At 38.4% G+C, this 13,140-nt stretch overlaps 1 protein-coding gene across 8 annotated transcripts in view; it reads right to left on the bottom strand.

The window, feature by feature from the left end:
- RASAL2 (RAS protein activator like 2) overlaps positions 1 to 13,140 on the bottom strand; it is a 286,489-nt gene that overhangs the window by 71,760 nt on the left and 201,589 nt on the right. For 7 of the 8 annotated variants that reach the window (XM_090047329.1, XM_090047330.1, XM_090047327.1 and 4 more), the window contains one exon: positions 6,994 to 7,100. In XM_090047329.1, the coding sequence (XP_089903455.1) occupies positions 6,994 to 7,100 (107 nt within the window). Of the gene's footprint in view, positions 1 to 6,993; positions 7,101 to 7,874; positions 8,535 to 13,140 lie in introns of those variants that run through there. The other variant, XM_090047333.1, reaches the window with a different exon arrangement.

Below are 13,140 nucleotides of genomic sequence, written 5' to 3'. Positions count from 1 at the left end.
GAGAGTCAAGAACCTTTTCATTAAGGGACTAGAAGAATGTGGATTATCAAGCCTAGCAAAATGAAGACTGTGAAGGGATATTATTGCAGTCTATCAATATAACAGGAGAGGTAAACAGTAACACCATGGAGCAAACCTAACTAAATAAGCTAAAGGACAACTCTGGTACAAGATTAAATAGGTAAAAACTGACCATAATGAAAACTGTAAGGTTTCTAACCATCATAGGAATGAAGTTACAGAACAATTTTCTAGTAGGTATAGCAGGGGGCAAGAACATCCCATAAACTGATTTTAAGAATGAGTTTGATCAGTTTATGAAAGTGATTACATAACACAGTGCCTGTGACAGCAGGAGACAAAACTTGAATCAGGAGGTCCCTTCTAGTCCTATGTTCCTACAGCCCAGGTTTGTGAAGAAATATATGGGAAGCAAAAAAAGCAAAATATATCATGCTGGCCAAAGGAGTGAGAGAGTAGAAGAATGTCTATAAAAATTCCATGGAAAAAGCCCTTAGAAAAAACTAGGTGAATTAATGAATTTAAAAAACGAAGTAAACAACTATGGGGAAAATGTTGTTTAACAAGAAAAGTAGAGAAAGATGGGAAATTAGGCATAATGAGGACCTTGCCAATTTAATCATTATTAAAAAGCTAGTACAGGAATATACAACATGAGGTCTGCATGATATGCACTCCAGGGGTCTAAAGGAATTAGGTTACCAAACCACTAGGAATCATTTGTGAAAATTCATGGAGAGGCAAGCAAGTGCCAGAAAGCTATGGAGAACAGGATGGAGGAGGAATAATATTGTTTTTTTTCAGACCTCAGTGTATCAAAGCACTTCAATATGTGTACAACTTAAGACAGAAAAGGCTTATTGATTTCAATGGCTCTGCTTACATGCTTAAGCATCCTGTTGGCTGACAGGAGCAGCGAGGAGAGGGAGGGCAGGAACCATAGAAACTAATATCCGGTGACAAACTTTAATCCCAAGTTAAGGAATGAATATTAATATAATGATATAAACATAATCGTAAGGAGAGCAACAAAACTATGGGTGATGTACAGAATAGTTTCACCAAGAGAAAGTCACAAGATACCCGATTACTTTGGTTTTTTGCAAGGGGAGGGTTAAAACTGAATTTTTAAATGAAGGAGACTGCACTGGATGCAACACTTTTATTGCCAAAATTATGATTCACAGTTACTGGAGTGTCTCCATTTGGACACATCCTCCTTGGGTGACACAGCGCACAGACATGTCCCAAAGCCTGTGCTAAAGGAATGCAAAATAGCTACATTCTGTCTTTCTCCTTATGCTGGAGAGGAGGAACACATTTTGTGCACCTGTGAAGTGCCAGACAGAATGTGGCCTTACACTGCAGCAAAGCATTTGATAATCCATCTTTATAGTCTTATGTAAAAAAAAAAAAAAAAAATTCAAATGAGATTGATTAAACTTAATATCATGGTCTGAAATTAACCGTAGGACCAGATAAAAAGGTTCATTATGATAAATAACAAGGTATCAAATTGAGAGGAGCTGTCCCAAGAGTGCTGAAGGATCTGGTGACAAGATAGGTTTTGTTTAACATCTTTGTTAATGATCCAAAAGAAAAGTTAAACAGCACATTAATTACATTTTGAGATTATATTAAAGAGGTGCAGTGAGTGCCAGCTAGGATGGAGAAATAACATTAAAATATCTGGGGAAGTGAGAAGTAGATAATACACACGCATTTCTGGGCACCTTAATACCAAAAATATGTCAGTCAATTGGAAATAATTCAAAGGAGAAGAGAAAAAAATGGAAGAGGCTGGCAAGATTGATTTCTTGAGGTTATTAATTAAATAGTGCATAACTTGTCTGGACCATGATTTATAGATAGGGGCATAATAACTGCCTGTAACAATACATATTTGAAGAGTATGAAGAAATCTAAGGGGACTTTATTGGGTGACCTGAGGGGACATAAATTAATACTGGTGAAATAATATAAACTTAGCCTAACTTTGCTTTATTTAAAAAGTAAAAGTTTCCTTTTCTGTAGGTCCATTACACTGTGACACCTCTCACGGTAATGGAAGCATTGTTATTGGACCAAGCACTAGGGAAATAGCTGTCAAAAACACATTTGGTTTTTGCAGGGGGATAAATAGCTTTAGTTCCTGTGAGTCCACTTTAGTTCTTTTTCTCAGCACCTGAGAATAAAAGGAAAGGCAAAAATTCCATGAGCCTACTGGAAGTAGGTAACAACTCAAGTCCTTGTTATTGCATAAAATCCCTGGAATAAAGGAGGAGAGAGCCCTAAGCCATATTTAGAAAAAAAAATTTAAATAAATTTTATAAGCATGAGTTAAGAAACAAGAATAATGAGAATAGTAACCTCTTAGAGTAAGAGAAAAGTTTTAAGTAGTCACATCATTTTTCATAAAGAATACTGGTGCACAAACACAATTTGCTGCCTTGATGCACTAATATTAGCTCACCAATTCAAAATCCTGCATTGACACTACTGTAGAATTAAAAATGTGCAAGTCGCAGACCCCAGGGTCATTTGGCCAGAAAAGATTAGACTTGTTCCATCCAGCCAATGTGTTTGTAATGGAGCAGAGCTCCACAGAGAACCAACAGTCTTGTTGACTGCATAAGATATGAGTCTGGGCAGCAGCAAGATCTCATCAGGCTTTGACCTTCACTTAGGCTGGCTGCATTGTCTTTTGTTCCATTTAGCATGACTCTTAAAGAGCAAAGAGGCAGACTGTATTCCTGTATATTTAATTATACTCTGAACTCAAGGCAAACCAAGGAAGCCAAGCCCTAACTAGTCACACTGGTTCCCATACAGATAATTTCAGCTATTTCAAAACCTTTAGACAAGCCTTCCTATGTCATTTTTATATTTGATGTATAAACTGTGTTTCTTTCTTCTATCTTTTTTATTATTCTCATTCATGTTGACAAGTCACTTGTCTGTGAGGATCTTCAAACAACCAACAGAACTGCCCACCAGAGCAGAGGCAGTGACTTGTGGTCTGGGTTCCTACCTGCTTCCGTTCTACCATTTCGGAGGCCTGATAATTTTAGTAGTCTCTTATTTGAACCTAGTCCCAAACTGAAATGGAACAGCAAGGATCTGATTACTGTGGACTGTCACAGGGGCACCAGAGATCAATAATGGAACAGCAGGGAAAATGGCACATTACATTTGAGATGCAGAACACATTGTTTGTGTGGGAGGAGAAAGCTGGTAATGCACCTACCCACCCATCACCAGACCTAGTCCTAGCCAGTTCCATCAGCCTATTTTCTCAGCGCCAGCATTTACTATTTAAAAGTTTTTAAAAAAATCTGTTTTCATGTTTGTTCCTTCCTACTGTCTCTTGTAGGCATCCTCTTTTTCCCCCAACATGACTGGCAATTGTGAAGTGAGGGGTATCACTGAGTCTTAGTGGAAACCAAAGTTGCTGGATACCAATATAGCTGGGAGAATGGGGTTAAAAAAGGGCCAAGCATTGATGGTCTCAGAAACTGCTTTTCTCCCCCCGCTCCTTTGCACAGAATCAGTACCAGCAGAATCTGCTTGATTCCCTTCCATGGAAGATAAAGGGAATGACCAAATTCTGCATGTTGGTCAAGAAGATGGCTAGACCAATAAAAAGGATGTGCGTGCATGAATGCGCATGTGTTGTTAATGCAGTTATACTGGTCATTCAACAGTGAATTTAAACATGTGAGTATACTTTTCCTGCATTGTAAGTGTCAGAGACAGGAAAGCAAATTTCCTAAACTTTATAACTTGATATAACTTACCTTTATAAAAGACTCCCATTTCCAGTGTTCATTAAAGAAACTATTTCAAGAACTCCTGAAAAGAATATTCACTTATCGTGTGTTACGCAGTTGTAAATCAGAATTCCAAGGACTGGACAAAGGCCTATTAACAATAAACAAACAAACAAACAAACAAACAAACAACCTCCCCCCCCCCCAAAAAAATGGATGCCTTTTTCTGTGCAAGTTCCACTATTTGTAGCTTAGAGAAAAAGCTGCATAGAACATACTGGAATCAACGTTCTGTTGAAAAGAAGGTTTTTCAACAGCTCTTGTGTGAGAACAGAAGCATAGAAAGCTGTAAATGCATCTTGTTTTCAAAATCTCAGCATTTTTTTAATCGGTATATGAAGAAGGTTAAGCTGTCCCTTGTCTTATGGCACATTTGCATCCCCAGACGGTAAAGAGGGAAGGGATGTCATACTTAAAAATCAAGTCAAGAAAAAAAAACCTGAAACAGAACTGCGTGTTGACTGATTTTCTGCCACTTTAACTTGTCAGAGCAAATATCAATGACAAAAAAAACAGGTGTACTATTCCACTTCCATTTTCTTTCTGCCTACTAACAGACACCAGTTGAGCTAAAGAAAACCTCACAAACATTTTTAAAGCTATTTCAGGCACACCTTTCTTTCCTAGCCATTCTCATGGCACTGGTTTTGGGGCTTTATTCTGGTACAATCTCATCTCCTCAATCCAGAAAAAGTTTAATATGGATCAAGATAAAAGTTTTCTTTTGCTTCTTCCTACTCATAAGCAGAGCTGGACTGAACCCACAGAATTTGTGGGATATTTGCCATCAGTATTTTAGGTGTGGGTCCATCTCTTACTCATAAGTGCTTTAACTTTTGCCATCAAAACCTTGCAGTAACAAGTTTAGAGGACTGCATTGCCCAGCATTTGTGCACAGGGAAGTCTCATCTCATCTGCTCTACTCTTCAACTTTAACCACAGCATGCAAGATAGAGCATTCAGAGCAAACTAGAAAAGCCAGTAGGCTTGTCCTTTATATAAGAATCAGGAGGGCACATCAGGCCTGCAGGTACACAGGTGGCCAGGCAGACAGAAAAGCACAATACCAGCTGCACAAGTGCACAAACAGCGTTTACTCTTTTGTAGGCATATGACCAAGAGCAGAGGGCACAGGCAGCCTCTTATGTCCCCTTTGCCTTAGAAGTCTTAACATCCAATTTAAACTGTAAGGAAGAATGAAATTGAGACAGTACACAAAGAATTAGCAAAGTACCTTTGAAGAGAAGTGTGAAAGGAAGTGAGTATGATAGATTGTTAAAAGCTTGCCAAAATACAGGAAAAATACAAGGAAACGAAAGAAACATTTGAAGGGGGAAAAAAAGCAAGGGGAAAGATGAAGAAATGCCAAACAAAACTAGGTTGTTATTGATTTTGTGCACAGTTATGTTAAATATAGTTTGTGACTGATAGATAAGCTGTAAATGTGGAGCACCACATTTATTTACACACACACACAGGCTAACTAGGTCTTATAGATATAGTCAGGCTGAATATAAGCGACTAAAACTTCCTTAAATTCTTAGAATCCAGAAGCCCTCATGCTGCCTATAGGAACTGCCCACAAAGTTCATTATAAAATCCACAGCCTTACATATCATGTAAAATTATTGCAGGTACATTCTGCGATTAGACTAAAGATTTTTGCAAGTCCCATTTAGAATATAGCACATTAAGAGGAAAAAACAATCTATATGAATGTTTATCTATGTCAGAATGTCTTTAAACTGGGGAAGATGCATTTTCACGGTCCCTCAATAGATGCAGAAGTTTACTTCCGATCTCTTTATAAGACTTGCATAAAAACTGAAGAGCTGAGTGCAGATACTCAAACAGAATGATATTTATATCAAACAGAACGATCTTTATATCTACCAGACTGGTGAATTTAAAAGAGGTTAGGAAGAACAATTTTTGAGATAACTGGAGTTTTTTTTCCTTTTTAAAATTCCAGTGAGTCCTGAGTTTAAGGTTTGGCTCAAACAGAGAAATCAGAGTAACTTCAAGAAAATCTGATCTTCCCTATTAACAAGATTCATTACAAAAATCAAAGAATCCACCACTCATTTATCCATTAACTAGAAGATGAACACCATTTTGCAGAGCCTCATGAGAAAACATGTACATAAAAAGTTATGCATCTTAAGTTAGCTAAAAAATATTCTTCCTAGAATTGAGATAATTAATTGAGGCTTTCAGTGATTTAGGTAGAAAAAGGCAAACAATTAAAAATGGAATCACATTGGTTTCCATAAAAAGCCCAGGAAGACAAATCAGTGTTCACTCACCACAGAAGAGCCAAAAACTATAACGACAATTCTTTTAATTTTCAAGCCTTTAAGGAGCCCTCGCATACCAGAGAGGAATATAAAAACCTGTACAATAATAAAACTAGACCTTCCCTCTTTAAAGCATCTCTAGCTCAGTAGATAAAGTATTAAAAGGCACTTCATTTTGCCTGCACTTGTGTTGTGACAAAGTCCTCCTCCTTCCAGACTAATAATAAAAGGAAAGCCCTAAGGCTGTTGGTCTGGATATACCAACTGAAATCAAGAGATGCTGGCAGGGATACCGAGACTTCTTACTAGAAAAGTTTAATTCACACTAACCACCAGCTGAGCTCCTTGTACAAACTGTATAATTAAAACCAATTTGCACCTGCAGAGATCATGCTCACTAACTTGAAAATAAACTGTTAGCTATTGCAACCTCCTACAATATTCCACTCATAAAATAAAAAGCAGTGTATCATCAGTGATCTCACCCAAAATAAAGGTCTTTTTGGATACGAAATTAGATAGATAGCCAGCACAAAGTCTGCACAGCGACTTCACAGGTATCTTGGACATGCTGAAATTAGGCTGGTGATGATCACCTCTTCATTTGGTTTTAAAGCCTATGACATTACAGACTTTGGATCAATCTGTGGAGAGTAGGCAAGTATGAGGTTCCGAAAAATGTTCTCATGATTTATGGTGGCTTATGTGCATACTTTTGTTCAACTGAAACTATTAAGTTATAAACCTGAATCAATAAACTGAGTACTAGATATGCTGGCTCTTCTAAATCCAGTACTGTAATCCAATAGGAAAAAAATCCTCCTTTGTACAGGAGGCACACTTACTGGCACTTTGAAAGGAGAGGTGTTCGAAGCATCCATGGAATTGGTTTTCTCAGATGTACTGGTCCCCGAGATGCTCCGTCTGCGAGGAGATCTCTCTGCTGGGACTTCTACAAAAGAAAACAAAACAAAAAAAAGGTAGGTAAGGAAACTGAAAGAAAAGTGACCAGGTTATATCCCATTCTGAAGAGAAGCTTTTACAAACTTTCAGGTGCATTATCAAAAAGCTGAATTTGTTCTTTTTATATTTATCAATAGTTTATTTACTTATGAAATTACAAAGACATTATAAATGACAAGGTCAGAGTTAGGAATCTGACTTGGTTTTACAGCAAATAACCTGTTAAGATTAAAACACTGGTAAAGCTCATTTCCCACATGTATTTAATATCCAATTAAAATGTGCTACCTACAGCTGTGAGAACTTTAAATTATTTTTTAAACCATCAGCAGTATAGCAATTAATACTGCAAAATAAAATTGAGGACACAGAGATCATGATTTTATCCTGTACTGAACATGATTTGACAAGGGTCAAAGTTCGGTCTCATGCAGATAATGTGATCCCACTGCTATCTCAAATTGAAAGACCATCAGAAGACTTATAGCTGCCTGGATAAAATGACATATATACCTCTGCAGGTATAAAAATAGGTCAGTTTCTCCTTGTTCTGGAAATATGACCTCACAAAGATATGACTTTGGCATCTTAAACCTGTGTAGGCAGATCTGACAAGCTCAGATTTTTATAAAAGACGCACTTATATCCAGTTCTACTGATTTACATCATATGCACAATATAAAAAACAAATCTCTCTCTCTCTCTCTCACACACACACACACACACACACACACACACACTATACATACATATATATGTATACCTTTATCACAACTGCTGCCCATCTCCAGTTCAAATACTAGACTTACAGGAATCCAGCTTTATAAAACATTCTCAACAGGGATAAGAAAAATCACATCCTAATAAAAAGTCCACTGTTATCTTCTGGATCTTAAAGAAAAGGAGTGAACTGTGACTCCGGAGACTGACATTTTGACTCTTGCTGTTCTCCTTTCAAGAGAGAGATGCAGCTTAAAACTTCCATTTCTGGCCTCCTGGCCCTTGGGATCCGTGCTACTTCCACTTAAGAGATAGCTGGTTCTCTCTCTTTTCCCCCTCCCTCTCTACAGCTTGCAGAGACACAGAAAGAGAGAGAGGGAGCCAGCAAGAGAGAGCGAGCGCACAAGCGAGAAAGAAACACACAGGACTGCAGCTATTCAATCAATCGCTCCGACTGCACATCCTCATTAGTTACTTTCAGGCTATTAACAGACGCCCAACTGCCGGCTTCCCTCGGTTACAGAAAATTTCATGATGTATCCTGATTCACAATGACAACAAAGGTTTACTGCAATTTACAGCCAGCTGATGCCAAGAGAAGGTTTTCTACAAAAACTAACATACCCCACAAAAAAAAGCTTTCTTCAAGGAGAATGTTACCTGTAATGCCTCTGCATATTGGATTCTGATTTTACCCGTATTACAGTATGTCTCACCCATGGAGTCTTGAAGGAGAAAAGCAAAATTTACCATGATGACAGAGGTTAAGAAAGCAGGATTCTGCAGCAAGAGTACTGATACCTTGCACTACTTTTCTTTCAAAAATATTCAGTCTCCCAAATTACCTTTAACCATCCATGGTTAAAGGACTCTTATGGACAACAGCTTCCAAAAGGAGGTTTGTAGAAAGTCTAACAGATTATCGGCTAACCCTTGCAAATAGTGCGCAGCACTTAGTCCAGAAACATAAGGATGATGCAAAGAGCTCTGCTCACACAGCATAAGTAAATCAATCTCTCAATGCTTGCAACAGAAAGACCCTTAGCTTTCACTGAGATTTCTCCATAGGCTGATCATTAGCATTGGGCACTTCCCTTTACAACCTAAGAGGCACCGCCTGTTTCCTGGTTTCTGTATTGGATGATGACTGTCTGACAGAGTACCTTTAGAGAACAAAATGCTTGGAGAAGGGCCAGTGCTAGACCAAGGATTATACAGTGGTCAGTCCCACTCTCCTGAAATTCTTTGCTGAGCTTGCTAGTTTTATCTTTAGAGAAAACCTTGCATCGCACAGCACAGGACTGGTCCTAATACAAGTGCTTACTAAGGCAGCCACATTACATATGATTTAAATAATCACATTTTTGTTGGCAATCGAATGAAAGGAGATGGAAATGATCAACATATTTGGAAGAGAGGATCAAAATCAGCACCTTTGCTTTAAATCGAACAGCATCCAGTAATATAATAGGTTTGGCTTTCTCCACTTCACATACACAGGAAATCACTTCACATCAAAGCATCCTAAGTAATTTAACACAGTCTGTTGATTTTGCTGAGTCATAAATGAAAACAGAAGACTGAATTCCCCACCATTTTGACAAGGCAGTGCTTTCCCAGGACAGCAAAATAGAGAGAAATTTGAATTTAAAACAAAGAGAAGCCAACATAAAATACATGGCACTTCTCCCCCTCTCCCCAAACTAGCACCAATGCAAGTTCTCTGCAAATAAGACTCCAGAGCAGTACTTCAATTCTCAGAAGCTAGAAGCTCCACTTCAATCAATCTATCCATCGCCCTAAAGACAGAATAGCAGATTATTATTATTTTCTTGGGGGGGGGGAAGGGAGAAGAGGGATCCTGTTTCTAACTGTAAGAAATTTTTCATCTCCTTTCATATCTATCTGACAGACAGATCTACACAAGGAAAGGAGATGAAAAATGTCCTACAATTAGAAACAAGACCCCTCCCTCCACCCCAAACATATATTAATAACCTGCTAGTCTGTCTTTAGGGCTAGATGCAGACATTCAAAAAGCCTGAGGTGGAATTGATTTAAGTTACGTGGTTCTCTTTAAATGGTGTAGTTTAGATTGGTAGTGAAGAAAACCACATTCATCCTTTGACTGGGGGGGAGGGAAGAGGCACATCTTAGACCTGGTTCTGACATTTTTAAACCAGTCTGTGCACCAAACTCCTGTTCTATTACAGGTATAGACCCGTTTTTTGTGCCAAACTTATCTTCTGTTCTGTAGACTGGTTTCTGATCACTTGTACTGGTGAAAATGTAATGCCTGTACCTGGCCTATGAAAATGTAAAGGCCTAAATATAATAAGTTTGGTCAGCTACTTAACTCCAGGTCTAAGGCTGGAAGTGAAGCTACCACAGGGGATTTATACACATACCTCTGTCTGCTCCAATGTGCCAGAAACCCAGCGTGTTAGAGCAGACTCGATTAATCAAGTCTGCAAAGCCCGCAAGCTGATGCGCCCAGCTCTATGGCACCTGCATTTGTATAAATGGTGAAATGCGCATCAGTGCACAGAAAATGGCAACAGTGTGCTTTTGAACTAAAACACCTTTGATGCGTTTTCGTTCAAAAGCGTACCACCACCATTTTTTCAGCACCGACACACATTTTGCCATTTATACAAATGGATGCACTGTAGTGCCTTTAAAAAGTGCCTGGCGCTGCAGTGCACGCATGTGTACAAATGCCCTTAAAACAGTATTTCTGCTGAGTTGGGTGGAAAATGTGTACTGTCACCACTAGGCCAAAATTAGACAGTTGCCTTCCTTACCCTGACTCATGCTACATACTACTACTGCATTGTTTTCACCTGCTGTAAAATCAATGCACCTTTCATAGTCTCAGTATTAAATTACAATCCTTCTCTGCATGGCTCACTCTCCAGGGCCAAGAGTATAGACAAATCACATTGTCTCTGTGAATAAATAACAGTCTGAAACCTTTTCATCTGCTCTCTGAACCTCTGAAAAATAAATGGATTTTACCCCCTTCAATCTTAAAAACCAACAAAAAGCGCTGTAAACATCCCTTGGGGCACTTTTAATTCATTGCCTCATTTATCTGTGTTAAGCAATATTAGGCAGCTACAAAATAGCTGAGGCAATTACTCAAAGATGGCAGATGCCTCCAAAGACAGTTCTGCATAGGAATATATGAAGGTCTCTTTTCACCCCCTGCACACATCAGTGTCCTCTTCCCACTCTAACAGAGGATGCTCATTATTTTGACCAGGTTGGCAGAAAGGGAGCTTTCTTTTTCAGAGAATCCAGCAGAGGGCAATGGCATGGCAGATAGCGGTCTCTTGGCCACAACAATGTTGTTTCAAGCTTCTCCATTCAGAAAGCAATGATCCACAAATTTCCAAGTCTCCTGTATAGCATATCACCAGCTCCAGTCTTGTAATTTGAAACCTTGCTTTTGTGGGCTCTTGCATTCTACTCCGAATGACTTTTCTGCAGGGAGATGGAAATGAGGATGGAGCGAACAAGGTTCGACTTTGGTTGGAATAAGGTGTCCAATATCAACGCACCCCATCTCAAAAACTGCAGACAGTTGAGAGAAGGGTGACAAGAATGACTAGACACATTGCAAAAATTTCACAGGAAGAAAGATAAAAAAGACTGGGATTGTTTACCTTAGGAAAAGGAGTGAAGGAATTAATTTTTACAAGAAAATACTGAAGCCAAAAATGCAACCAAGCTTCGAAGAAAGACAGAATGAATCAAAACTCGTGGCAGAGACGATATCGTTTTTTAGCCCAACTAGGTATTTGCAAAAAAAAGTTTTTATTTGCAAGCTTCTGGGCACAGGCACGCATCTTCAGGCAAAAGAGATTGCAAAGATTGTAAAAGTTATCCTAGCTAGAAATGCAAATTCATATTTCACAATTTTTGCAATCTCCTAGGCATGAAGAAGGACAGAGCATTTATAGGGCTACTATGACAATCCAGAGCTGTTAATCCATTTGTTATTGCAAATGAAAATTCTGGAAAGGTCATTAAGCAGGTGCTTTAGAGTTTAAGATCACCTTTTAAAAATTATGTGGAGATATTTCAGATATGTAGAGGGCAAATAAAACAATGACAACCACAGGTGTTTTAAGCCTTCTATAAAATATTGGCACTGTTAACGGTATAGTTTGGTACCCAGTCTTAAAATCTGATCTAGTATGACAGTTCCTACATTTTTGTGCTGTAATATAATTCTGAGCTTAGTGGTCTCATACACTAGGTTTCAGTAGTTTAGGAAGGAAAGACATGGTGGTAGCAAGTAGGCATCATGTGTTATACTAGAACATCCATCTCTGACCTTCAAGAGACTTGGATTTGTAAAAAGATGCATTTAATATCCATAGCCAGTTCTCAAAACATTCATAATTGCTTTCCCAAGACATAACTTGCATGAGCTAAGAAAATTTAGGCATCAGTTATGGTCCTAAGAAATCCAAATATCTTATCTGAAGTCTACTTTTTCTAGCAATCTCTTAATTTTATTACCTAACTATAGAAAAGCCTATACAATTTTGAAGTACTACATCACCTTCTTTTCAACTGTTGCCCCATAAACAGAGTTTATTATACATTTTTGGATACGGGAATTGAAAGGAAAATGTTATGTAGCTAATTTCTGGAGCCAGGTACTGCTTTCTGATGCGTGTGGATGCTGTTTAGTACAGATGGAGTACAGTCCATTACTAGGGCCCCTTAAGCAGCAAAATAATCTTAATAACAAGAGATAAATTGGTCCCCTCCACTCCACTTTCCCTAGCTCTCAAAATTTGAAGGCTGTCATTCTTAAACAATGGCCAAAGGCCGCCACACTCCTTGACTGCTAGCTGTTATTATATCCAGCAAGAAGTTAGCTGCCTATATATAAAATACCCTTACTACAATAAGGCAGCAAACATATAAATAACATTGTTTGCACATCTTTTAGCTAGCTGAATTAACACTCTTCATGAGAAACAGCTAATTACCATAGGCTGGAACATGAATTGAATGGGAATGCCATTCTGAAATTAGACACTAACGTAAATGAGGGAACATTTTTTACCTAGGGAACCAATGTTTGAGCTAGAGGAAAACAATGTTTTATTTTTTTGAGTCAGTAAAAGGTGGGCCTCCCCTCCCATGTCATTCAACATTAGCAGCGATCATTAAAGAGGGCAAAGAAGTTAACATTTAGCTGGCCAGTTATGCCACTTCGGGAATATATCCTATGCAGACAGATTAGTTATAATACGCTTAAATTGTGATAATGCCCAGAAGCCCATACT

The sequence above is a fragment of the Crocodylus siamensis genome, chromosome 5, assembly GCF_052110815.1.
Source record: "Crocodylus siamensis isolate JL-2025a chromosome 5, ASM5211081v1, whole genome shotgun sequence".
Taxonomy (NCBI): domain Eukaryota; kingdom Metazoa; phylum Chordata; order Crocodylia; family Crocodylidae; genus Crocodylus; species Crocodylus siamensis.
This window is presented reverse-complemented; position numbering and strand designations above follow the sequence as displayed.